The 26351-nt window shown below is 43.2% G+C and overlaps 2 protein-coding genes across 6 annotated transcripts in view; one reads left to right on the top strand and one right to left on the bottom strand.

Moving 5' to 3' along the window:
• The window catches only part of LOC128110759 (uncharacterized), a 35283-nt gene extending 25339 nt beyond the window's left edge, over positions 1 to 9944 (bottom strand). Inside the window, exon 1 of one of the 2 annotated variants that reach the window (XM_052738544.1) lies at positions 9777 to 9944. In XM_052738544.1, coding sequence (XP_052594504.1) covers positions 9777 to 9873 — 97 coding nt within the window. In that variant the 5' untranslated portion in view covers positions 9874 to 9944. The remainder of the gene's footprint in view (positions 1 to 9776) is intronic. The other variant, XM_052738545.1, reaches the window with a different exon arrangement.
• Positions 9945 to 10054: 110 nt separating this feature from the next.
• Positions 10055 to 26351, top strand: part of LOC128110757 (signal recognition particle 54 kDa protein) — a 69183-nt gene continuing 52886 nt past the window's right edge. Inside the window, exons 1-4 of one of the 4 annotated variants that reach the window (XM_052738539.1) lie at positions 10060 to 10552; positions 19221 to 19426; positions 23137 to 23246; positions 26024 to 26115. In XM_052738539.1, the coding sequence (XP_052594499.1) occupies positions 23169 to 23246; positions 26024 to 26115 (170 nt within the window). In that variant the 5' untranslated portion in view covers positions 10060 to 10552; positions 19221 to 19426; positions 23137 to 23168. Of the gene's footprint in view, positions 10553 to 10767; positions 10787 to 19220; positions 19427 to 23136; positions 23247 to 26023; positions 26116 to 26351 lie in introns of those variants that run through there. The other 3 variants (XM_052738542.1, XM_052738538.1, XM_052738540.1) reach the window with 3 other exon arrangements.

The raw sequence follows: 26351 nt of genomic DNA on the forward strand, positions 1-26351 counted from the left end.
CGGACTCAACAGAGCTGGGTTCTGCGGCCACAAGCATGCTGTAGCACTAGTGTGCACACACACTGATGTTACTAACAAATATTTTTCCTTTGTCTCACTTTAAGTAACTCACCTCCCTGACAAACGGTGCCCTCTAACTAGTTCCTCAGGGCAACAGACCCCACATGACTGCTACAAGCCAATCTTCTGCTTTAATCTCACTGCTGTTTTCCCTCCCCACAATTTTTGGATGATTTACTATTTCTCAATGTATTGAAATTCATTCTAGACTTTTAGAGCCTTTATATCACCAGGCTCCAACTATCCTTTTTTTTCCCCCAATTTAATCTTGAATTAACATATAATCATTGTATATTTTTTCTGGGGTACAATGTATACTTCAGAGAAGAATCAAATCAGTCCAGCTATTATATCTTTCCCCTCACATACATATTTCTTATTGGAAAGAACATTTAAAAAAAATCTGCTCCCCCCGCCCCCAAGGGTTTCTTTGTGCAACAGCCCTGGCTGTCCTGGAACTCACTTTGCAGACCAGGTTGGCCTTGAACTCACAGAGATCTGCCTGCCTTTTTGCCTCCCGAGTGCTGGGATTAAAGGCTTGAGCTACCACTGCTTGGCTAAAAATCTGCTTTTAATAATTCTGAAATAGTTATATGGAGAAATCTGCTTCCAAAAAGCTAAATAAATAAATGGATAAATAAAATTCTGAAATAAATTTTGTAGCCAGTGATCAACATCTCCCCCTTTCCAACTCCATTCCTTACACTACATGCAATGTCTACCACTCAACCCTATAGTTCTCCAAGTTTGGCAATTTCCTACTCTACATGTGCGTGCTAGCCCTTGAATGTGTTTGAACACCGGATCTTAAGTTAGTAGTGCTGTTTTGGGATGCTGTGGAACTTTGTGGACAAAGGGCCTAGCTGGCAGATGTGGTGATATTTTGTTTGTGCTCTAACAAAGCTTGCCTGAAGATCAGAGTGTTCTTTTGTGATCTAACAAATAAAGCCACTAGTTAGCCATAGAGGCCAGGCAGGCAGTGGGGCACACCTTTAACCCCAGTACTCGGGAGGCAGAGGCAGACGGATCTCTGTGAGTTCTAGGCCAGCCTGGGCTACACAAGATTGATCCAGTTTAAAAGAGAAACAGAGACAAGAGGTAGCAGTACACACCTTTGATCCCAACACTTGGGAGGTGAAGACAGGAAGTGATATGGCTGGGCAGAGAGAGGAATGTAAGGCGGGAGGAGACAGGCGCTCAGTCCTTTCAGCCTGAGGATTTGGTAGAGGTAAGAAGTCTGTCTAGTGGCTGCTGCTCTGCTTCTCTGATCTTTCTGCTTTCACCCTGATATCTAACTCTGGGTTTTTAATTATTAAGACCAATTAGGGTTCGGCTACAGGCAGAGAGATAGGACCATAGGGGAGGGGCTAGAGGGATAAAAGCCCCTGGTTCAGTCCATGGTCTTGGCTTCCTGGTTGGCTGTGGAGATGAGTAACCATGCTCACCATGCACTCCTGTGTCCCTTAAGTTACCTCCTGTGAGGTTATTTGGTCCATAGTGATGAGAAAAGTAACTAACAAGGTGAGATAACAGAGCATTTGTCTTTCTGTGCCTGGCTTATTGTACATAACACAATACTCTCTAGATTTATCTAAGTGGTTGCAAGTAACAGAAATTTCTCCTTTTTAAAGGCTGAGGCTTAGTTTAGTGCAAAACTGTATGTTTAGCATGTGGGAGGCCCTAGGTTCAATGCCACCACTCAAGCAGGCAGGCAGGCAGGCAGGCAGGCGGGCAAGCAAGCCAACAAGTAACAAAGGCTGAATAATATCCTATTGTGTATATACAATGTTAAAACTCCACTCATCTGTCGATGGGCACTTTTCTCCCATATTTTAGACACTGTGAATAATGCTGAAATAATACAGACAGCTTTGCTATACCAATTTTAATTCCTTTGGATATATAGTCAGAGATAGAATTGCTGAATATTTTAAGTGTTTAGAGGACCTCTCCCAATACCACTTTCCAAAATGGCTATACTAATTTACATTCCTATCAACACTATACAGCAATATCCCTTTTCTTCACATTTCTGCCAACACTTGTCATTTCTGGCCTTTTTGGTAACAGCCATTCTAAGAGGTGTGAGGTCATTTTCTACTCTCACTATTCCCTAAGAGTTCTGCTCCAGATGCATTGTTTCATATGTTACTTCCTATAGACACTGCTCCTTTCAACTCTATGACCTACATCATCCCCCTTGCTCATCCAAAGCTCTACCTTTAGTGAGTTACAATGTATGAGTAAGTACTAGGTTATATGGTACTTACTATGCGGCCCTATCATTCAAATTAAGGAGACTTCTGGTCCCAGACAGGACACTTCCACTTGCTTGCTTCTACTAGGGAGCCTCAGCCTGCACCCCACACAGGGCAGGAGTGGCCGGCCGACCATCAGTGGAGCCTGCTGTCTCCTGGCCATCGATGCCCTGACTTTCTGCCCAGCAACAGAGAGCACAGCAGGCTTGCTCTGCCTTCCCTCCTCAGTGGAAGGCAGTCTAGCAAGATGACCCAGGAAAGCGGCTTCTGCTCCTGCAGAGAGGGCTGAGTAAACAGGTAAGAAGAAAGGAGTGCCCCAGGTACCTACAAAGAAACCTCTACAGCTAACACATTCAACGATGATGACGGAAGGCCAGGGCATGCTTACTCGATATAGCAAAGGCAGTAGTACTAGCCAGCGTGGCAAGAAAGAAAACGCACGCACTCTGGGGAGAACCGGAGAGGGCGGGGAAAGAAATCCCGCATGCCTACAGCGGTTACTCAGATGACATGAGAATTCACGAAGCATCCCATATCTTTGGTTTGGTTTTCTTCTAAGAGAAAGAACATGAAGTGGGGTGGGGGATATGGGAGGAGTTGGGGAAAGGAAAGAATATCACCAAAATATATTGAAAGACATTTTCAAAAAAATAAAAACATTAAAAAGGAAATCATGCCTATACGGAGATGACATGATTATCTGTGCAGAGTACTAAGGAGTTTACAGAAAAATTCCTAACACCAATCATTTCAACAAGGTCACAGGTTACAAAAATCAAAGATTAGCCTCACCTTTATATGGAGAAATGGAAATTAAAAGCACAATTTATGGGCTGGTCAGATGGCTCAGTGGTTAAAAGCACTGGTTTTCTCCCAGAGGACCCAGGATCAATTCCTAGCACCCACACGGTGGCTCACAACCATGTGTAACCCTCTTCTGATCTCTGCAGACACCAGGCACACACATGGTGCTGGAGACATATACACAGGCAAAACGTCCATATACACAATAATAATGACAACAATAAAAGAACGCTACACATTAAAAATCTCCACAATTTATAATAGTTCCAAAGAAAAAGAAATATTTACATATATTTAACAAAGCATGGGTAGGACCTATATAATGAAAGAAATCCAAGAAAACCTAATTAGAAAGCATGCATGCAAATGGACTGGAACACGACGTATCAAACATGTCACTCCTCCTAAAATGCTGCAATTTTCTCAAATATCTTAAGAAGTGCTTTTTTTTGTTTGTTTGTTTTTCCCCAGAGTTTCTCTGTGTAGCCGTGGCTGTCCTCGAACTCAGAGATTCCCCAGAATTCTCAACTTCTTGTTGAATCCACAGTCTCCTTTAACGTTGTTTGAAGTTTCAACATAAATTAATTTTGACAATTGAAAACTGGCCTTAACATCTTTGTAATCCTCCTGCCTCAGCCCTAGTCTTATTTGATATCATACTAAGTATTTGAAAATACTGGTAATCAAATGCTGGCAAAAATCTGGAGAGCCTGGATTATTCACATTGCTGCTGGAATGGTAAAGGCCATAGCTAATGCTAGGCTGGGCACAGTAGCCTATATCTTTAATCCTAGAACATGGGAGGCAGAGGCAGGTAGATCTCTGCCAGTGTGAGGCCAGCCTGGGTTGCATTGAGAGTTCCAGACTACACAGTGAGACCCTGTCTCAAAAAGACAGGCTACACAATGGGGGAAAAGCCTTCCCAACTATATATTAGAGGGGATAAATATCTAGAATACATTAAGAACTTCAGACAGCTAAACACCAAAACCAAGTCATTCTATCAGTAAATGGGCGAACGAACTGAACACTTTTCGAAAGAAGAAACACAAATGACTAACATTTGAAGTGTTCTCCATTCCTAGTTATCAGGGAAATGCAAATGAAAACTGCTCTGAGATTCCAACCATCCCACAGGACGGCTACCATGCAACAAACCACAATAAATGTGGGGACATGGCGAAAAGGAATTCTTACATACACTGATGGGAATGGAAACTGATGTAGCCTCTACAGAAATCGGTATGGAGGTGCCTCAGAAAAGTACAAATAGAACTATCAATGACCCAGCTATACCACCCCCCAGTATACAACCGAAGGACTCTATATCAAGATACCACAGAGACAGAGGTATATTCACGTTCAGTTCTACACTACTCACAATAGCTAAGAAATGGATTCAGTAGAGATGTCCTTCAAAGGATGAACAGATAAAGAAAAGGTGGCACATACATGCAATGGAATTTTATTTAACAATAAAGAAAAATGAAATCATGACAGCTTGCAGGAGAATGGGTACAGAAGTAATTCTGTGGGTAGAAGGTTTGCCTAGTGTGCATGAAGCTCTGGGTTCTGCACTCAGCCCTCACAACCCAGGCAGGTGGAGGCGGCCTGAAATCCCAGTAGTCGGGAAGTGGAAGGAGGGGCATTGGGTTTAAGGTCATCCTGGGCCAATCAAGGAATTCAAGGCTAGTTGGGACTGGACGAGAGTCTGCCAAAATGAAACAAAACAAAACAAACAAACAAAACCACTTCTGTGTTGAAACGTAATTTGAACATGTAACTGAAATGCAAATGTTAAAATCTGGTGTTATGTATCACGCCAATGAACAGGTATAACAATATACTCCTTATTTTGGTCGACTACAGGCAGGTACAGATGGCACATCTGTAATCCTAATACTTTGGAGGCAGAGAGAACTTGGAGGATTCCCAGTTCAAGGCTAACCTGGGCTATAGCATGGGACTCGTTTAAAAAACCAGAACAAAGTGGGCAGTGGGGGCACATGTTTTAAACCCAGCACTCGGGAGGCAGAGGTAGTTCTAAGAGATAGTTCCAGGACAGCCAGGGCTACACAAAGAAACACTGTCTAAAAAACCAAAAACCAGAACAAAATAAAACAAAAACAAACCCCAACCAAACAAAAAACCCAACTAGGCAAAAATAAAACAAAACTCAAAACAAAACACTCCTTCAAGTAATCTAATTTCTTAAAATATTCACATTAGTAAACATTCTGGTTTTTTTTCCCGTTGTTTTGGAGCCTGTCCTGGATCTTGCTCTGTAGACCAGGCTGGCCTCGAACTCAGAGATCCGCCTGGCTCTGCCTCCCGAGTGCTGGGATTTTTTTTTTTAAAAGATTCATTCATTTATTTATTTATTTATTTTTTTGTTTTTCGAGACAGGGTTTCTCTGTGTAGCTTTGCGCCTTTTCCTGGAACTCACTTGGTAGTCCAGGCTGGCCTCGAACTCACAGAGATCCGCCTGGCTCTGCCTCCCGAGTGCTGGGATTAAAGGCGTGCGCCACCACCGCCCGGCAAGATTTATTTATTTACTATACATACAGTGTTCTGTCTGCATGTGTCCTTGTAGGCCAGAAGAGGGCACCAGATCTCATTACAGGTGGTTGTGAGCCACCATGTGGTTGCTGGGAATTGAACTCAGGACCTCTGAAAGAGCAGCCAGTGCTCTTAACCTCTGAGCCATCTCTCCAGCCCCTCAGTACTGAGATTAAAGGCGTGTGCCACCACCGCCCGGCTTAAACATTCTTTAGAAACTCAAGTTGTTTTCTAATTACAGACTTCCAGAGTAGAAGCTTGGCTGCAGAGTGGCATAAAAGTTCCCTTATGAAAGGGTGGGCGGTGGCTGGAGAGAGGGCTCAGTGCTTAGGGTCCCTTGCTGCTGCAGCTGCTCCTGCACTGCCGGGAACCCCAGTTCCAAGAGATTCAACACCCTTTTCTGGCCTCTGCAGCTCCTGCACACATGTGGCATTCACTCTCACAGACACATGAATAAAAATAAATTTTTACAAAGAAAAAAAACAGAACTGGTGGGATGGCTCAGTGGGCAAAGGCCCTTGCTGCCAAGCCTGACAATGTGAGTTTGATACCAGGAATGCACATGGTAGAGGGAGAGAACCAATTTTCCCAAGTTGTCCTGATTTTCACATGCACACTGTGGTATGCTCCTCCTGCCACATCCTCATACAAACTAAAACTTAAAAATAAAGGTAAAAACATACTTCTTATTCAGTGATATTGGGACTATGTTTTTACTAAATTAACATCCAGAACAGACTTTAAAGTCAATCCAATTTTGAACAAGAGTCTCAATTGATGCTTCTAAACCTGGGGATTTCAATTACAGATAATGCACCAAGGCTAAGGGGGAAGTTATTTTAGTAACCGTGCAAGTGCCAGAGAAAGGCACCAGTGCATTTGTGTGTTGCATGCATGTGGATGCCGGAGGAGGACCTCAGTGTCTGTCTTCCTCAGGTGCCTTCATATTGTTTGTTTTTTTAAATTTTTTAAAGATTTATTTATTATGCATACAGTGTTCTGCCTGCATATATGCCTGCATGCCAGAGGATCTGCACACACCATATCTTATAGATGGTTGTGAGCCACCTTGTGGTTCCTGGGAATTGAACTCAGGACCTCTGGAAGAGCAGCCAGTGCTCTTAACCGCTGAGCTGTTTCTCAGGCCCTCTACATTGTTTTTGAGACATGGTCTCTTACTGGGACCTGGCGCTCACCAATTAGGCTAGGCTGGCTGATTAGGGACCCCCGGAACTGGTATGTCTGATTCTCCGGAGCCGGGACTCCATGTGCTAGGGTCACTTTGCTGAGCCACTGTCAGGCTTTTTTATGTGACTTTTTATATTAATACACTTAGGGTTTAGGATATAACACAGTCAGGCTGTAATCCAAGCAGTCTGGAGGCGAAGAGAAGTAGAGATGGAACTCAGGTCCTCATGGTTGTGCATCAAGCACTTTGCCTTCAGGAGCACAAAGGTCCTTGGCACTCACAAACAGCACTAGGGAAACCAGGAATGTTTTAGGTGCAAGGCTGTCTTTTCAAGGGTGTGGTGGTTTGAATAGGAATGGTCCCCATAGACCCATGTGTTTGAATACTTGGTCCATAGGGAGTGGCATTATTAGGAGGTGTGGTGTCGTTGGAGTAGGTGTGGCTTTGGTAGAGGAAGTGTGTCACTAGGCGGTAGGCTTTGAGGTTTCAGAAGCTCAAGTCAGCTCTCGGCCTGTGGATCTAGATGCCGAACGCTCAGCTCCTTCCCCAGCACCATGTCTGATGGCACACAGCCATGATTCCCACCACGATGATAATAGACTAAACCTCTGAAACTGTAAGCCAGCCCCAATTAAATGTTTTCCTTTATAAGAGTTGCCATGGTCATGGTGTCTCATCACAGCAATAGAAACCCTAATTAAGACAAAGGGAAAAGATTTATAACCTGATTTTCTTCTCAGAAGTCTGAGACTGGAAGTAGCTAATAGCCTAGGTCAGTAGTTCTCAATCTGTAGGTCTTGGACCCTATCACAGGGATTGCATATCGATATTCTGCATATCAGATATTTACATTATGATTCACAACAGCAGCAAAATTACAGTTAAGAAGTAGCAACAAAATAATTATGGTTGGGGGTCACCACCACATGAGGAACTGTATTAAAGGGTTGCAGCATTAGGAAGGTTGAGAAGCCCTGCACTAGGTGATCCTGGGGCTGTCTGTTGGGTCAGGCCATACCAAGCTCCCTTAAGCAGAACCAGATGACCTCTGTGCTACCTGTATGACCAAGATCACACCAGATCCTCCCCCAGACCCTTAAGATAACACATGTAGCTTATCTTTAGAACCCATCTTCATGGAAAAAGTGACATGTACTTTGAGAAGAGTTTCCAAATAATTATGCCTCCTTGTGCACACAGGATTGTGTTACACCAGGAAGCTTTTTTCCAAATTGTACTATACTTAAATACACCTAAAACAAACTGCCCAGTGTTAGATTCTAGAAGCTCAAACCAGCACTGGCTAATGAGTCATGTTGAACTGAATTTTCTTCTTGTCTCACTAGGGTCATTACTCTGCTGGCCCTGGTACTTGCAGAGACCCTACACTTTACCGAGCTATTGCTCCAGCCTATGATACATTTTGGGTGTGAGCCTGAACCTTTAACCAATAAGCTACCTCTTCAGTCCCAACACTGTATTTTCGTAATCAATAATGCTTTCGGAATAAATGACCAGATACTGAAGTATGTGGAAAAACTAGAAGGAGGGCGGTGGTGGCGCACGCCTTTAATCCCAGCACTCGGGAGGCAGAGCCAGGAGGATCTCTGTGAGTTCGAGGCCAGCCTGGTCTCCAAAGCGAGTTCCAGGAAAGGCGCAAGCAAAGATACACAGAGAAACCCTGTCTTGAAAAACCAAAAAGAAAAAAAAACCTAGAAGGAAATTGGTGTTGTCACAAATAACTGGGTGATGGTGGATAAAACAGGCAAGTTAGGGCTTAATGAAGTGATAGAAGACAGACAACATGTTCATAGTGAGACCCTGTCTCAAGAGAAGCATATTTTGTGAATTCCTGTCTTGAAACACTCTTCTTGTATGTGTATATAAGTGGTATCTTTGGTTTCCTGTACTTTCCAGGATAAACTTTGCCATCAGATAGATGCTGCCTCAAGCCAACTTTAGTTTGGTGTCTCACTTAAAATGATCTCTTAAAATGTTTAACAATCATTATTATAATATCTAAAGGCATTAACTGTCTCTACACCAAAAACCCTTTTTCCTAACAGGTCAAGGTTGAAGGTCTCAAGTTGGAAGCTGGGGTTGAGGGTGTAGCTCAGAAGGTGTGGACTGCTTTCTTAGCAAGCATAAGGGCCTGGGTTTGACCTCCAGCACCCAGCACAGGGAGATGATGTCGGAGGACCAGAAGTTCTAAGTAGTCCTACAAGAGACCTTGTCTCAAAAAATAACAAGACCTTAGAGGTCACCACCAAATAAGAATATTTAAAGTAATCGGTCTGAATGAAAGCAACCTTGGGAATTAACGTTTTGCAGTATGGAAGGACAGCATACACTGATACAGTTCTCAAAAAAGGGGATAGCATATAAATAAGACAGTGCTTTCAGCAGGCTTTCCTCTGCTAGAAAAGATCAATTTTATCCAATAACTAGATCTAATCACATTTCCTCCATTCTAATTTGTGACTTTTCACTTTTACTATTAACAGCTTAAAAGAAGTCTTTTTTACATCTTACCCCCTGAAAGATTATTATTAAATGGTCTCTTTTGCCATGTATAAAAAAATGTACTAGCTACATATTTTTTGGTTTTAAACCTTGAAGATAACTCTACAGCCAAAAACCTTTTTTGAACATTGCCATTCCAAGCACAATCCGCCTAAGCGAGTAACTGAACAACGAGGTTCTAGAAGCCTGTCTAAAGTCGGCAGGGGAACCACAAAACCACCTAAAGTTGGTTCTCAGGCATCCAATCCTAAAATGCACTGGGATGAGCAGGCATGAGGTGTGCGGCGCTCAAGAGCTGCCTAGAGACTCGGCGCACAGCCCCACCCTGTCCTGAAAGATCAAAGCCCGCAGCAAACCGCCGGGCTCTGGCTATGACCGCTTACGGGTAGTTCTCATCCACTGGAGCAGGGCCGGGACATCTGCTGGAGCCGTAGTCCCGAGCAGCTGAAGCACGGCTCGCCGAGCGGAGCCAAAGTCCATGGCGCAGTGGGCTGGCGGGACAGGGACAGGATCGCACTGAGCACGCGCAGCCAGACCCCGCCCACCCCCACCCCCCGCGGAGCCTCCCCTCACGGGGGCCGAGCCGCTAAGCCCCGCCCCTTCGGGGGGAATCCCGCCTCTCGCGGCTGCAGAAGCCCCCGAGCCTCGCCCCCTCGCCCCCGGCCGTGCACGCTGTCGCCTAGTCGCTTTTTCTCAAGGTGGCTCCTGACGTCTCCCTCGAGATTGCACCGGGGACAGGGCCGGTTCCGCCGCCAGCTTGCCGCCGCAGTGACGTCCGGGTGGCATACTGAGGTCAAAGGTCAGCTCAAGCACAGCAACACCCTTTAAACCCTCAGCGGAGGCCAGCCGCGCAGCGGCGGCTTGGCGCCCCGGAAGCGGAAGTGTGTTTTCTTCGCGAAGGGCTGGACCACGCTGAGTGATGACGTCTCCTCATTGGGCGGAAGGTTCGGTGGCAGTCGTCGGTGTTCCAGCTGGTGGGAGTTGGCTTCACGGTGCTGCTGGGCGCTGGGCCCCTGGTTTATGAAGCTGGGAAGTTGGGCTGCGGGGTCGCCCCTGGCCTCCTGCTTCCAGTGTTTCCCGGGTTTCCGTCTGCGGCGTGGGGCCTCGCCAAGGACTCGCCGGCCCTGTGGGGCCACGGCTCGAGGGGTGCCCTTTTGCGGTGAGTGTGGGGCTTTTCCTCGCTCTGCGCGACTGAGAAGGTAGCCCCGGGCAGCCGGAGCCCTAGTTTGGGCGAGACGCTCCTGCGGGAGTCTTCTGACGTCGCCACAGGCTGTGATCGCCGAGGCGGAGGTGTCCGGGCACTGTTACCGCTCGTCCTCTATCGCAAGTTTTAGTAAAGGATGCGCTGTTACCCTTCTAATTTGTCTTCAGATTTACCCGAGCCAAATACGATGTAAGCATTTGTTGTCTTGACACTGATGGCTTTCCTGAACGGTTTTAGATGAGGCTGCTTGCCCCAAACCTTCTGATAACGTATCAGATTTTATCTGATATATTTTAGTGCTTAACATAATGTTGTTTCTGTCTGGAGTAGATCTTGGCTAAATTAATAAGATAGTTCAGTGACAGTGATTAGATATACTGACGACTTTTTTTTTTTTCATCAGTTGACGCTATTGACAATGCATTTTTTAAAAAAAAATTCTTACATCGACTTTTTTTTTCTTTTTAGTTTTTCGAGGGTTTCTCTGTGTAACAATCCTGACTGTCCTGGAACTTGCTTTGTAGGCCAGGCTGGCTTCGAAGTCACAGAGATCCGCCTACCTCTGCGTCTGCCACTGCTGAGATTAAAGGCACCACCTCTCAGCTTGTATGGGCTTTCTTGTTGCCACTCTTCACTTAGTTGTTAGATATTCATTTGAACAAAATGTTTACGGGGCTTTCTTTTTTTTTTTTAAAGCTGTAAGGATAAAGTAATGAAGGACACAAGCTCCAACATGGAGAGGCTAGCAGTACAGAGGAGAAAAAAAGTCCACAAATACTTATTCTAGCCTGATGAATAATGAGAAACTCTGGTTAGGCATAAAGAGGTATAGGATAACAGGGATGAAAGTTAATGTGCCCCTTAAGAGATTTGTCTGAACTACTCGCTGTTGAAATCTAGCACTAATTTCCTAACAGGCTCATGAGGATGAAGAGGGTTGGGTAACACGTTTGGTACAGTACCTGTGACAGAGCAGTAGTGCTACAGAGGAGGAGGGAGACATTTCCCTTTACCTCAGCTGTGTTTGATATGGCTCATTAGTATTTTCTGACTTAAATAATACTATCCAAGGAGTGCTCCTGTAACTTTCTGTGCCTGCTACTGGAATGGTAGCTTTTCTTTCTCTTAAAGATAGACTTTTTTTTCTTTTCCCCAGTGTGCTTTTGGAGAAGGGGAAGATGAGGAAAACTAGTCTCTTGGGGATACTTTCAGTCTTGGTTGATCTCTCTTTCATTTGCCCCTTACTGCTAGAACACAGGATCTTCCATAGATTTCCCCTGAGCATTCTCACCCACATGTGCTGCTTCCATGCATCGTTCCCATAGGCCGACCATCTCTCTCCATGCATCTTTTTCTAGCCTTCATTTGAGAGTTCTGCACTTTCTGCAGGACTCAATAGGCCCAAGGCAAATGAGCTCCTTCCATCTCCCATTTCCCACCAGGTTGTGTAGGGTGTATGTTGAAATGTGTAGAAGCGGTGTGTTTTTGAGTTTTGATCCTTATTGTTGAGCATGGTATGTGTATGTTCAGTTTTAAGAAAGACTCAGCCACATGTGTTGGCTACTTTGTAGGCTGGGAAGGGAAGTTACTTGGGCACAGGAATTGGAGGTGAGCCTGGGCATCATTATCAATACCCCATTCCTAAAATGCACCACAAAACAGTGTAATGAAAGGAACACTGAGGTAGACATTTTACTTAGGTTGTAGACCATTGAGTAACTAAGACTCTTAAATTTTTTTTCTGTATTGATTTTCCTAACTTTCAAATCAGCTTCCCTTTTGCTTTCCATTCATCTGTTAATGACATCATTAGCCACCTGGCCATTCAGACTGGAATCACAGGAATAGTTTTTGACATGTTCCTCTTCTTTTTACAGCCATTTGGTCATTCAGTCCTGTAGACTCTGTCTCATTTATTTGTTGTTGTTGTTCAGGAGTGCTTTTCTTGTCGAAACGTTTGGATTATGGCTAGTATTTGTAGACTTCTGACTCTTGGATTTTTCTCTATTTGATGCATTTGCTGTTGTCTAAAGGTATTCTTATTCTCTCTATATATGTTTATATGTGTACATACAGTTTTTGTTTCCCTTTTGAGACAGGATCGTAATATGTTGCCTTGGCTGACCTTGGAGCCATGGCCTCAAGTGATCCTCTTGCCTCAACCTCCCACGTAAAACATACCTGTAATGGACCTCTGCCTAAGTGACTTTAAAAGTTGAGGACATTCTGGGCTGTGGTAGTGCACGCCTTTAATACCTGCACTCAAGAGGCAGAGGCAGGTGGATCTCTGTGAGTTTGAGGCCAGCCTGGTCTACAAAGTGAGTTCCAGAAGAGCCAGGACTATACAGAGAAACCCTGTCTTGGAAAACAAAACAAACAAACAAAAAGTTGAGGACAGTTTTTCATTCCTGTGTTTGATTTGCAGGATGCTGCTGCGTGCAATGATTTCTAGACCTGACTGCACAGCAGGGTCTATAATGGCTTGCTTTGCTTTTCTAATCAAGAGTTTAGATAAGTACTACCCCCCTCCCCTACCACGTTATTGTCCCTGGGGATTCTGACTGAGGGTTTTCTTTTGAGCTGATAGGTATTGTATAAATGTAACATTGCTTGGGCTTGTGCCTTCCTCCCCTTTTCCATTTTTAGTTTCAGAAGCAACTATTTTCAAGGATTTTTTTTCTTTTCAGTTTTCCTCTTGGCAGTATTTTGTGTAAAGATTCTTTTTATGACTGACCTGACAGCTAACCGGTGTCTTAGGAAAGTACCTTTGTAGGTTTTGGTTTGCTTCCTTCTTTTCCTTCCTTCCCGCTTCCCTTTTTTTCCCCTTTGCCTTTTTCTTTTTTTCACAGGATCTTATTATGTAGCCTTGGCTGGCCTGAAACATGCTATGTAGACCATGCTGGCCTCACAGAGGTCTAGAAGTCTCCCTTCCAAAATAAAAGCTGTGCAGTACTACACTCCCGCCCTTATTTTTTTAGTTACTGTTGCTTATTAGGTGGGGAGGGGGGAGGGGGGAGGTGTGTGTATGTTTGTGCACATGTGTGTGTCTGGGCAAGTGTCTATGTGGCTGCAGGTCTGAGGAGGAAGCTAGGAGAGAATGTCGGCTGTGTTCTATCCCTCTCTGCCTAACCCCTACCTAACAGGGCCTTTTTTTCTTTTTTTAATTGTAAAATCTTTTTTAATTTTTTTTTTTTGAGATTATAAAATAATTTCATAATTTCCCCCTTCCCTTTCCTCCCAGTAAACACCCTCTTATATATTCTTGTGCACTTCCAAATTTATGGCTTCTTTTTCATTAATTGTTGTTACATACTCACACATATATATATTCCTATATACATAAACACACCCTGCTCATTCTGTATATGACTTGTGTGTAGGTTTTCAGGGCTGACCATTGGTGTGTAGGTTGTTTTCAGGGCTGACCATTGGTGTGTAGGTTGTTTTCAGGGCTGACCGTTGGTGTGTAGGTTGTTTTCAGGGCTGACCGTTGGTGTGTAGGTTGTTTCCAGGGCTGACCGTTGGTGTGTAGGTTCTCAGGACCGACCATTGGTGTGTAGGTTGTTCTCAGGGCTGACCGTTTCTCCTGCTCTTAGCATTCCCTAGTTTCCTGTAATTACTCCTTCAGGTTGAGGCCCCCTGGAGAGCTGTTGGTCACCGCCAGGGTGTGTGCACCACTGTTTCACCCCGACTCTGTTACTGTACATACCAGTTGATGTGGTTTATAACGGCCAGAGCTGGGTAGGACTGGTGGTTGCTTTCCTCCTTTGGAAGCTTGCATGGTGCCTTATGGTACCAAGAAAGCTAGTCTTCAGGGAGGAGGCTTTCTGGTCAGTTTGGGCCCTGTGTCTGAAGTACATGGTGTTTTCACTAATAGGAGCTTGCCTTCCACCTCTGGGGGTGGGAGAGTCTCTTGGACAACCCTGACAAACAACTGAAAAGAGGGCTTCTCCTGCTTGGTATTGGGTCTTTATTAGATGGTTTTTGGTTCTTGGAGGGAACATTGTGAGCCCAGATGAGAAAATTTGATTTAAACTATATGTGTATATTTATATACAGACTTAATTATATTACAGTTTTTGTTTTGTTTTTAGGTAGCTTGTTAGTAGTGTGATTTCTTTTCAAGCACTCTTGTTTATGGTTGTTTCACCCTCCTGTCCTTTGTCTGTATTTATCTCCCTCCTCCCTCCTCCCTCCCTAGTTAGAGCGCTGCTCTATTTTCCGTCTCCTCTCCATCAGATCACTTGTTCTCTGATACACCCCTGTCTACTGCTTCCCCACCCCAGCCGGGGTCCCTTTTCACCTTCCTGGGTTCTGCAGTCACTCTAGGCTGTGTGCTCATCTGAAGCTTTGGAGCGATGAGCCTTAGATGAGCGGGAACATGTGGTGGTTGAGACTGGGACTCTAACTAAACCGAAGCCCACCATCTCGACTAGCTGGCCGGCCACTGGGCTCCCTGGATCTACCCCTCAGTGCTGGTGTGCAGGCCCGCACAGCTTTTAATGGGTGCTCATGTGTGCACAGGATGAGGCTTTGAGCCATTTCCCCGGGCACCTCGTTATCGTTTACAATTATATTTACTTTCAGAGCAATGGGGATTTATTAAGGAAAAGTGAGGAAACTCCAGAGGATGAGAGGGGTTCCAAGGGAGGAATACCCTTCTCTTTTAAAATAAAGCTTGTTCGGTAGCCCAAATTGGCCTAAAACTCTTGATCCTTCGGCCTCGGTCTTCTGAATGCTGGAGTTACAGGTGTGCTGTACCATGCCTACCCTAGTTGAAGTTTCTCTCCCTTTCCTCCATCAGACTGTGAGGTTGGGGCTGGAGAGACAGCTTGGGGGTGACAAAGTGCTTGCCATGTGAGAATGAGGACTTGAGTCCAAACCCTCTCGTAGTTTAAAACCCTGGGTAACACAGCCAAGAGTCAAGAATGGTAGAGATGTTGTTGTAATCCTTATGCCCAGCCAGAATACTCCGACTTACTAAAGTTGTCTAAGGGAGCTGGGAGGTAGCTCAGTCACTAAAGTGCCTTATGTGCACAGTGGCCTAATTTCATTCCAGGGTCCCACATAAAATAGCCAGGCTGCACATACGTGTAATCTTGTGGGGACATGGAAACAGGCCCTGGCCCTGGAGCTCCCGGCCAGCTTATCCTACTTGGCCAGTGCCAGGCCAGTAAGAGACCCTATCTCAAGAAACAAGGTGCACAGCTCCTGAGTAATGACACTTGAGGTACCTCTGCTCTCTTTATGTACGCACACACGTGTGACCTCATTCATTCACATGTACAGATACACACAGCTATGAAGTGTTGCTATGGTTTTGGTGTTATTTTTTTCCTTGTTTTTGAGATGGTCTCACTATGTAGCCCTGGCTGGCCTTGAGTCTGCAGAGACCCACCTGCCTCTGCTAGGGTTAAAAGCCTGCATCACCACACCTAGCTTACGGTGTTAGCTTTAATGTTAAGATTCTAAACTTTGAAAAACCCTGAAAACCACCGGGCGGTGGTGGCACACACCTTTAATCCCAGCACTCGGGAGGCAGAGGCAGTGGATCTCTGTGAGTTTGAGGCCAGCCTGGGCTACAGAGCAAGTTCCAGGACAGACTCCAAAGCTACACAGAGAAACCCTGTCTCGAAAAACAAAACAAAACAAAACTAAAACAAAAAACCCTGAAAACCAGTTATTTTAGCTAGGTGTGATGGCACACAACTGTACTCAGGTAGAGGTGTGAGGATTGTTCCAAGTTCCAGGCCATCCTGGTTTACATAGTGAGTTCCAGGCCAGCCAGGACTGTATAGTGAGATTCTGTCTCAAAAAAACAAAGAAGGACTTTGGGGTGGTATGATCGGTAATTTATCTTCTGAAATTAACAAGAGAGTTTTGTCTGATGTTAATATATTGATTTGGAATGAAGACATTTTTATGCTGGCACAATTCATGGAGCATTAGTAGGTATTTAATGAATGGATGAATGAGTACAAATTATACCTCGCTGGATTCCTAGTTTATATAACTAATAGCATAAGCTCTGTATTTTACAAAGAAGCTTATTGGAAAAGTTTTCTTCTTGACTTAAAAAATAAAATGCATAAGTGTGCACTAAGTATACATGTGGGCAAACAAACCCTCTACACATAGAATTAAAATAAATACATCTTAAAAAATGAATACTCACTGCCAGGTGTGGGGTGCATACCTGTAACCCCAACAGTTAGGAGTTGGGCAGGAGGTCAGGAGTTCAAGTCTGTAGGTACATGATGGGCTCCAGACCAGCCTTGGATGCACTAAAGGCCGCCTCGAAAGGAACCAGCCAGCCAGCCAGACAAAGAGTGGTGTGTGGTGGTGTGCATTTATAGTCCAAAACTCGGCCCCTCACTGTAATCCGTTTCCAACTGAGTCATCTGCCAGCCTGAGCTATGATTCTTATCCCAGTCAGTTTACCTGAAATGTCCAGTTTGAATCAGGCTCCCGATGAATCTGCAGCATTGTGTAGCCACCACCACCATAGTCAGTTCTAGAACATTTCCATCCCCCCAAACACCATGCCCACTCGCAGTCCCTTCCCATTTTATTTCCCTGAGCCACTGTGGGTCTACACTGTTTCTGTAGATGTGCCTACTGTGGGTGTTTTGTAAGGAAATGATAGTATCAGGGCTTCTGTGACTGACGTCACCATCTATACATAATGTGTTCAAGAGTTATCCGTGTTGTAGCATGTTCTGTACTTCATTTCTTTTTATTGTCTATTAATAGCCAATTATATGGCTTCCCCACATTTTACTTAGCCATTCATCAATTGAGGGGATATTTGGGTTGTTTCTATTTTTTAGCTATTATGAATAGTGATGTTGTGACTGATCATGTTTTGTTTTTACATATATCTTGTTTTCTCTTGGATAAATATGTTGGAGAAGAATTTCAGGGTCTTTTCTTTCTCTCTACACAGCCCTAGCTGTCCTCAAAGTCAGAGACCTGAGACCTTCTGCCTCCCAAGTGCTGGCATTAAAGGCATACACCACTTCTTTTTTTTTGTTTGTTTTTCTAGACAGGGTTTCTCTGTGTATCTTTGGTGCTTGTCCTGGATCTTGCTCTGTAGACCAGGCTGGCCTCAAACTCACAGAGATCTGCCTGGCTCTGCCTCTCAAGTGCTGAGATTAAAGGCCTGCACCACTGCCGCCTGGGCACTTTTTTTTTTAATTGAATTTTATTATTTTACCTTTGGAACCATGGCTCACTAATTGAGATTGGCCTGGAACTTGCTACTAGCCTAGGCTGGCCTGGAATTCATGATTCTCCTGAAGTCTAGATTTTTATAAAGAAAATATTTGTAAAGTGTTCTGCTAAAGGTACGTGGGTAAGCTGGACATGTTGTTCAGTTAGTAGAGTAAGCATCTATCTGGGCTGCGGGAATCCCTGAGTTCAATTTCCAGCACCATGTAATCTTTGTTCTTGGGAGGTGGAGGGAGGCAAATCAGAAGTTCAAGGTCATGATGACTTCACAAGTTCAAGGCCGCCATACATGAAACCTGCCTTAAGATAAATAAATAATAAATATTTTTTTAAAAAAAGAAAAATACAAGCCGGGCGGTGGTGGCGCATGCCTTTAATCCCAGCACTCGGGAGGCAGAGTCAGGCGGATCTCTGTGAGTTCGAGGCCAGCCTGGGCTACCAAGTGAGTTCCAGGAAAAGGCGCAAAGCTACACAGAGAAACCCTGTCTCGAAAAACCAAAAAAAAAAAAAAAAAAAAAAAAAAAAAAAAAAAAAAAAGAAAAATACTTATATAAAGAAGGGTGTGTTGGAAAATGTCACATTTGTTTCTTCTTCTCCTTCTCCTTTCTTTCTTCCTCCTCCTCCTCCCTCCCTCCCTCCTCCTCCTCCTCCTCCCTCCCTCCCTCCCTCCCTCCTCCTCCTCCTCCTCCTCCTCCTCCTTCTGCCATGGTGGTGTGCACCTTTAATCCCAGCCAGATCTATGTAGAGAGACTGTCTCAAAAACAAAAAAGAGCTACAGTACAAGAAATTGGATTTTTTTTTTAATATATCCTTGCCTGTCCTAGAATTTGTTATGTAGACCAGGCTGGCCTTAAACTCACAGATACCCACCTGCCTCTGCCTCCCAAGTGCTGGTATTAAGGGTGTGTGCCATCATGCCCATTTAGATTTCATTGAAAAAATTATTTTTTATTTTGTGTGTTCTTGAGTGTTTTACTTGCATGTATGTATGTGTACTGCATGTGTGCCTGGTACATTGCAGAGGTTGGAAGAGGGTATGGATCCCATGGACCTGGAGTTACAGATAGTTGTGAAGCACCATGTGAGTGTTGGGAATCAAACCCAGATCCTCTGGAAGAGCAAGAGTTCTTCACCTGTGAGCTGTCTCTCCAGCCCCCTAGGTCCATTTTTAACTTTTTTTTTTTTTTTTTTTTTGGTTTTTCGAGACAGGGTTTCTCTGTGTAGCTTTGCGCCTTTCCTGGGACTCACTTGGTAGCCCAGGCTGGCCTCGAACTTCACAGAGATCCGCCTGGCTCTGCCTCCCGAGTGCTGGGATTAAAGGCGTGCGCCACCACTGCCCGGCCATTTTTAACTTTTTATGATGTCACTTTAACAAGTCACTGTGGTGTCACAGGTGGACTGTGTCTCTGCTGGTGGCGGTGATGAAAGGAGAGAACCGAAACACCCACTTCTTCCCTGGAAAGTATTTACTTCATTGATTTAGCTTACTGGATATGGGATAAGAAATAAAACTTGACTCTTCCATGAAGTAGTTGCTCTTTGAGGTTAAATAACCATGTAACTGTTAAAAAACAAAACAAAACAAAAACCTTGGTTAAGGTAAGTAAAACTTTTTTCATTTTCATCATGGCAGCAATAATTTAAAATTTTAATTTAAATTTTTAATTTTTTTGTTTTGTTTTTTCGAGACAGGATTTCTCTGTGTAGCTTTGCGCCTTTCCTGGATCTCGCTCTGCAGACCAGGCTGGCCTTGAACTCACAAAGATCCGTCTGCCTCTGCCTCCCGAGTGCTGGGATTAAAGGCATGCGCCACCACCGCCCTGCAATTTTTAATTTTTTTTAAGATAGGGTCTCACTGTATCACCCTGGCTGACCTTCAACTCACAGAGACCCATCTATCTCTGTCTCCTCTGCTGGATTAAAGGTCTGTACCACCATGTCCAGCTTTAATTTTTTTAATTATTTTTAAAATCTAGACAGTGTTTCAGAGATCTCCTGTCCTGTTTCCCAAGTGCTGGGATTAAAGGTGTGCACCACCACACCTGGAAATAATAATTATTTTTAACTTGTAAATTACTAAATTTTGCTTGAGTTAGAATATAATGTTTACTAATTACTCAGCCTGAGATATCTCCTTTCTATTATTAGATCCTGAGTTCATTTCCCCTTCCTACATCTTTAACTCCCCTAAGCTCAGTCTCTTAAGTCTCCCTGTGGCAGATACATCAGCTATTTTCTTACTGTTTTCCTTTTGAATTAATTTTTTTATTCTGTTTTTTATGTTTATGGTTTTTTTTTTTTGCCTACATGTATATCTGTGCACCACATGCATGCTTGGTGCCAGGAGAGGGCATCAGATTCCCTAGGACTGGAATTACAGGCAGTTGTGAGCTGTGCTGTGAGCTGCCATGTGGGAACTAGGACTTGAACCCGGGTCCTCTGGAAGAGCGTTTAGTACTGAGCCATCTCTTCCAGCCCCTTATTTTTTTTTTAAAGGATTTATCTTTATTATTTATGTGTATGGATCTGTGTGAATGTTTGCCATTTTTGTTAGTACTGATGTGTGTGGGTCACAAGAGGGTGCCTGATTCCCTTGGAACTGGCTTTACAAGCAGTTGTGAGCTGCTTTAAGTGTGAACTGGGAATTGAACTCAAGTCTTCTGGAAGAGCAGTAAGTTTTAATTGCAGAACCATCTCTCCGGCTGGTTTTTCTTTTCGTCTTTTCCTCTATCCTTCCTTCTCTCCTTCCTTCCTCCCCCCCCTCTCCCTCCCTCCCTCCCTCCCTCCCTCCCTCCCTCCCTCCCTCCCTCCCTCCCTCCCTCCCTCTCTCTCTCTCTCTCTCTCTCTCTCTCTCTCTCTCTCTCTCGATTAGGTCTCTTTAGCCCTTCCTGTCCTGGAAAACTTGTGAAGACAGGCTGGCCTTGAACTCACAGAGCCTCTGCCTCTGGAGTGCTGAGATTTAGACATGGGCCACTATGCCCAGCATCTTTTTGTTTTATTTCTAGTATCTTGTATACTCTGCAAAAATGGGATCAAGTCTAGATAATCTCAAAAGGGCTGTGTAGTTGGAAGTTTTCCTATGTCCTGTCCAGGCCACAGCCACTCAGACCCAAGTAAACACACAGAGGCTTATATTAATTAAAACTGCTTGGCCATTAGGTCAGGCTTACTACTGAGTAGCTCTTACATTTAAACTCAGCCCATTTCTGTTAATCTATATGTCGCCGCGTGTTATGTGGCTTTAACTGTGTGTCATTACATTCTGCTCCCTGGACGACGGGCTGGTGTCTCCTCACTCAGCCTTCCTCTTCCCAGAATTCTCCTTGTCTGCTTATCCCACCTATACTTCCTGCCTAGCTACTGGCCAATCAGTGTTTTATTAAACCAGTGTACAAAAGTGTTATCCACAGCAGGGCTGCCAACATAATTATTTTGAGCAGTTATCTTTTGGCCAATATAGTTTGGATTGGACTGTTTTCAAGCCTTTAAAACTTCTATCCCTTCTGTATCGTGCTCGCTCCTGACTTGAATGCCTTGTCACCACCCCTATGGCTTTCCCATGTTGCATTTCTGCTCTTCTTTTTCACACTTATCAAATTCCCTTTTGCCTTCTTTCCCACCTGTTTAGTTTGCTGATATTTCAGAGTCAAATTTTGATAAAGCCTATCTCGTTTAGCTTGGCCTAATTTTGTTTTTCCTTCTGTGATTACTGTGACCCCTTATTGCTAGGTTTACTTTACTAGTCATTTGTCAGGATTCTCCAAAGAAATGGACCAATTTTTTATTATTATTATTATTATTATTATTATTATTATTACTACTACTGTGTGTGTAGAGACAGGTATTTATTGTAGGAATTAGCTCAGACAGTTATAGATGCTGACAAGTCTAAAGTGGGGCAGGAGTTGTTGGCAAGTTGCAGGCTCATGCTGCAGTTGCAGGCTAGTGCAGTAGTTGCAGTCCAAAGGCTAACGTGACAGACTGAAAATCAAAGACTCGGGAGCTCATTTTCTACTCTGTAGTTAGGCCAGAGGAATTTGTTTTGGCATTTATTCTGCTGTTCATTCATATACCTTGCCTTACCAGCTAGTAAGTAAAGCATGTTGAGGCAGGCAGTACAATCATATTTACTTACCTCTGTGAGTTCTGTCATCCTGACATGGAGCAGTATATCCGTATACTTTTATAAAGCTATACCTTTTTTTTTTTTTTTTTCAAGACCGTCCCATGTAACTCAGTCTGGCCTCCAACTCATTCCTGTTCCTCCTGCTCCCCTGTTTTCAAGTGCTGGAACTTCAGAAGTCCCATGCCTGGCTTAAGAGAAAGGATTTTTGAGGTTACTGTATTTTGGAGTTAAGAAATCAAGAAATCAGCCAAACGGACCTTTAATCCCAGCACTTGGGAGCTAGAGGCAGGCCTGGTCTACAGAGCGTCGAGTTCCAGGACAGCCAGGGCTACACAGAGAAACCATGTCTTGGAGAAAAAAGATATCAGGAAATCGCTTTAGAATGGGGAGAACAATTGTTTCCTTGCTGGCTAGGGGACTAAAATGAAGTAATGTGATTTATTTTTGAGACAGGGTCTCACTGTGTAGCCTTGGCTGGTTTGGAACTCTTTATAGACCAGACTGGCTTCTAACTCATAGAGGTCTGTTCTGAACTCCAAGTGCTGGAATTAAAGGTGTGTGCCAGTGGAGTAATTTAATGGGTGACTGTCATGTCATTCATTTGGCTCAGCAGTTGATTTGTTTTGTGCTAGAAAAGTTAAGTGATTTATGAATTAAGGTAAGTTTTCCTTTTCCTTTTTCTTTTTTTGCTTAAGAGTAAGATTCAGAATAGCCTGGAGTTCTATGATGTGGGAATTAAGACCATTTCTGGAGAGTTCACATCCCCTTTTATTTACAAGTGGACACAGTGTGTCATTCAGTTACTCATATTCATGAGCATGTGCCAAAAAGAGAGCAAGATTAATTTAAGATCAACAGATATTGACATTTTAAATCTGACCACTTATGTCTAAGATTCTCTAATTAGATATTTAAATGGAATTAAATGAAATTAAATATTACCCATTAAATGGATAATATTTAAATAAAATTCTCTAATTAGATATTTAAATTTAAATATTAAATGGAAGATATTTAAATCATAACCAAATAGCCATTTTACCTTTCGAACATGCATGTATTAAAGTTGCAGGTTGAGGCAATAGAATTGAAAGTACTTTAATTTGAATTAAATATTCTTTTTTCTTCAGTTAGGAGTTAATGAGAAAATAGTTTTCAGTTAACGTTTTCTTTTCTTTCCTAGAGTTCTCATAAGTACATCTTAAAGCCTTCAAGATGGTTCTAGCAGATCTTGGAAGAAAAATAACGTCAGCATTACGCTCATTGAGCAATGCCACCATTATCAATGAAGAGGTATGAAAATGCGGTGTAAGATACATGTGCTGGTACATTGTTGCTAGGATTAGAGAGCTGGACTAAATGATGTCCTTTAGAGTTGTGATTGAATTTGATGTAGATTTAATAACTGTAAATACGCTATAACAGTAAGGAGTGCTTTTTATTGAAAATTCAACTACCCTGTTATCTTACCTTTTTTTTTTTTTAAACTGAAATTTGTTTTTAATTATGTGTATGTCTGAGTGAGGTTGTATGCGTACCAGTGCAGGTGCCCAGGAGGCCAGAAGAGGTTAGGTATGGGAGCTCAAGTTTCAGGGGGTTGTGAGCCGCCCAAGTGCTAGGAAATCAAACCCGGGTCCCCTGGAAGAGCAGCAAGGGCTCTTAACCGCTGAGCCAGCTCTCCTGCCGTTATTTCATCTTACTAGTCAGAACTTAAAAAGCAAAACAAAACAGAAAAAGCCTACCTTTAGTGTGTGTGTGTGTATATATATATACATATACATACACACACACACACACACACACACACACACACACACACACACACACAAAACGGTGTAGCTTTTGAAATACTTGAATCTGGAAATGTAGTTTGCTGCTCTGTCTCAACATAGAACTAAGACTTCTTGGGCTTCTTTCTCCTTGGTAGACATGTGCTTACCTGTTTTTTTCTGTATCTTTCATTCAGCATTCTTCATATAAAAGAGCATTTTTGCCTTAGTGTGGAGGCATGTACTGTAGGGAGGGTGAGGCAGGTCAAGCCAGGGAGGCAGAGCTTTTCTCCCTTACTTCCTCAGAGAAGGTTTTTCAGCTGATTCTGATGACAAATCATAACTGAAACCATGATCATATCTGAAATAGTCTTTCTGGATTTATAGGGGTTTTTAAAATTTATTTATTTAATTTTATGTGTTTTTAAACTTTTGTGTGTTTTTAATTTTATGAGTATTTTGCCTGTTTGTATGTCTATGCAGCATTTATGTGCCTGATGCACAAAGGTCAGAAAAGGGTATTGGATCCCCTGGAACTGGGGTTATGGATGATTGTGAGTCACCATGTTGGTGCTGGGAACCTGTCTTAGTTACTTGTCTATTGCTGACCAAAATAACTTTCTTAAAAAAGAAAGTGTTTAGCTGGGTGATGGTAGCACACGCCTTTAATCCCAGCACTCAGGAAGCAGAGCCAGGTGGATCTCTATGAGTTCAAGGCTAGCCTGGGCTACAGAGTGAGTTCTAGGACAGCCAGGAGTACACAAAGAAACCCTGTCTCAACAACCAAAAAAAGAAAGAAAGTTTAATTTGGGGCTCACAGTTCTGGTCATCATGGTGGGGAGCATGGCAGTCAGGGAGACATGCACTGGAGCAGTAGCTGAGAGCTTACATCTAATTTACAGGCATAGAGCAGAGTCAGACGGCCTGCTGTGGGCCTTTGCAACCTCAGAGCTTATGGCCCAGTGACATAGCTCCTCCTCAAGGTCACACCTCCTCTAACAAGGCCACACCTCCTAAACAGCCCACAGCCCACCAACTGGGAACCAGACATTCAAATATATGAGCCATAGAACTGAACTTGGATCCTTTGGAAGAGCAGAAAGTACTCTTAGCCACAGAGTTAGCTCTCCAGTTCAGTGGTATTAATCGTTTTTAAGTTGAAGATACTGTGTCTCTCACTCTCCTATCTACTCAATGGCTTGTTGCCATTGTATCTTAATGATTTGTTATTTGAAGGCAGATGATTATAGTCCATGGTATTCTTTCTAGTTTGTAGTAACAATGAAAAAATTCTAAGTTTAGCTGGGCAGTGGTGGCGCACGCCTTTAATCCCAGCACTCGGGAGGCAGAGCCAGGTGGATCTCTGTGAGTTCGAGGCCAGCCTGGGCTATCAAGTGAGTTCCAAGAAAGGCGCAAAGCTACACAGAGAAACCCTGTCTCGAAAAACCAAAAAAAAAAAACCCAGCCGGGCGGTGGTGGCGCACGCCTTTAATCCCAGCACTGGGGAGGCAGAGCCAGGCAGATCGCTGTGAATTCGAGGCCAGCCTGGGCTACCAAGTGAGTCCCAGGAAAGGCGCAAAGCTACACAGAGAAACCCTGTCTCGAAAAACCAAAAAAAAACAAAAACAAAAACAAAAAACCCAATTCTAAGTTGAGATGGCTCATCCATTAAAAACTAAGCTCATGACCAAAAGTTTTCTGTGTTTGAAGTTTCAGGAAAAATTCTAATACAGAATTTAATAATCAGTATTTTAAAAAACTAATGAAATGAAATAATTTTAAGACTGTCTTACTTAGAAATTACGTAGACTATTTAACAGAAATGGAAAGTTAGTTCAGATTTTTCTTTACTGGAAGAGAATCTTTTCCCCTAATTTCCTCCGTGAAAGTTTCTCTAATAATTCCTGCTAATATTAAATCACAACTTAAGTTGTTGCTTAGTCATACAATCCACAATAACTAAAACAAGAGCTTTCTGAATAACAACAGGCACCAAAACTACACAGAGAAACCCTGTCTCGAAAAAATCCAAAAACAAAAACAAAAAAAGAATAAAATTGTTATGATCAATGCTTGGTTATTAATACCTGTGCAAAACTAAATGCCATGGCTTATTTTGATAGAATGACTGGACATTTAATATTTTCTCTCCAAAGATAATTAAAAATCTTTTCTCACCTCCAATAGTGTGGTATTGCTATATCTTTATTAAGCTACGGTAGTACATGATACCTGATCAACCATTGTTTTTATGTTGCTGAAGTAAAACATTAAGCATATTTCAATTTTATTTATTTTCAGGTATTAAATGCTATGCTAAAAGAAGTATGTACAGCATTATTGGAAGCAGATGTTAATATTAAACTAGTGAAGCAACTGAGAGAAAATGTTAAGTAAGTTGAATTAATTGTATAAAAAAACAGGACAAACCAAGTTTGGTTTGCTGGGATTGAGGAGGTGACTAGGAAAGCTTGCTTTATCATGAAATACTTTTATACAGCACTGGAATGATACAGAACTCATGTGTCAGAAAACTGCCTGTGGAACAGGGTGTGATGGCTCATGCCTGGGAGACAGAGGCAAGGGAAGTTCTGAGTTCAGCTAGCTTCAGTTATCTATGAGTCTCAGG

Source organism: Peromyscus californicus, unplaced genomic scaffold (genome assembly GCF_007827085.1).
Source record: "Peromyscus californicus insignis strain IS unplaced genomic scaffold, ASM782708v3 Scaffold_15__1_contigs__length_86483966, whole genome shotgun sequence".
Classification (NCBI taxonomy): domain Eukaryota; kingdom Metazoa; phylum Chordata; class Mammalia; order Rodentia; family Cricetidae; genus Peromyscus; species Peromyscus californicus.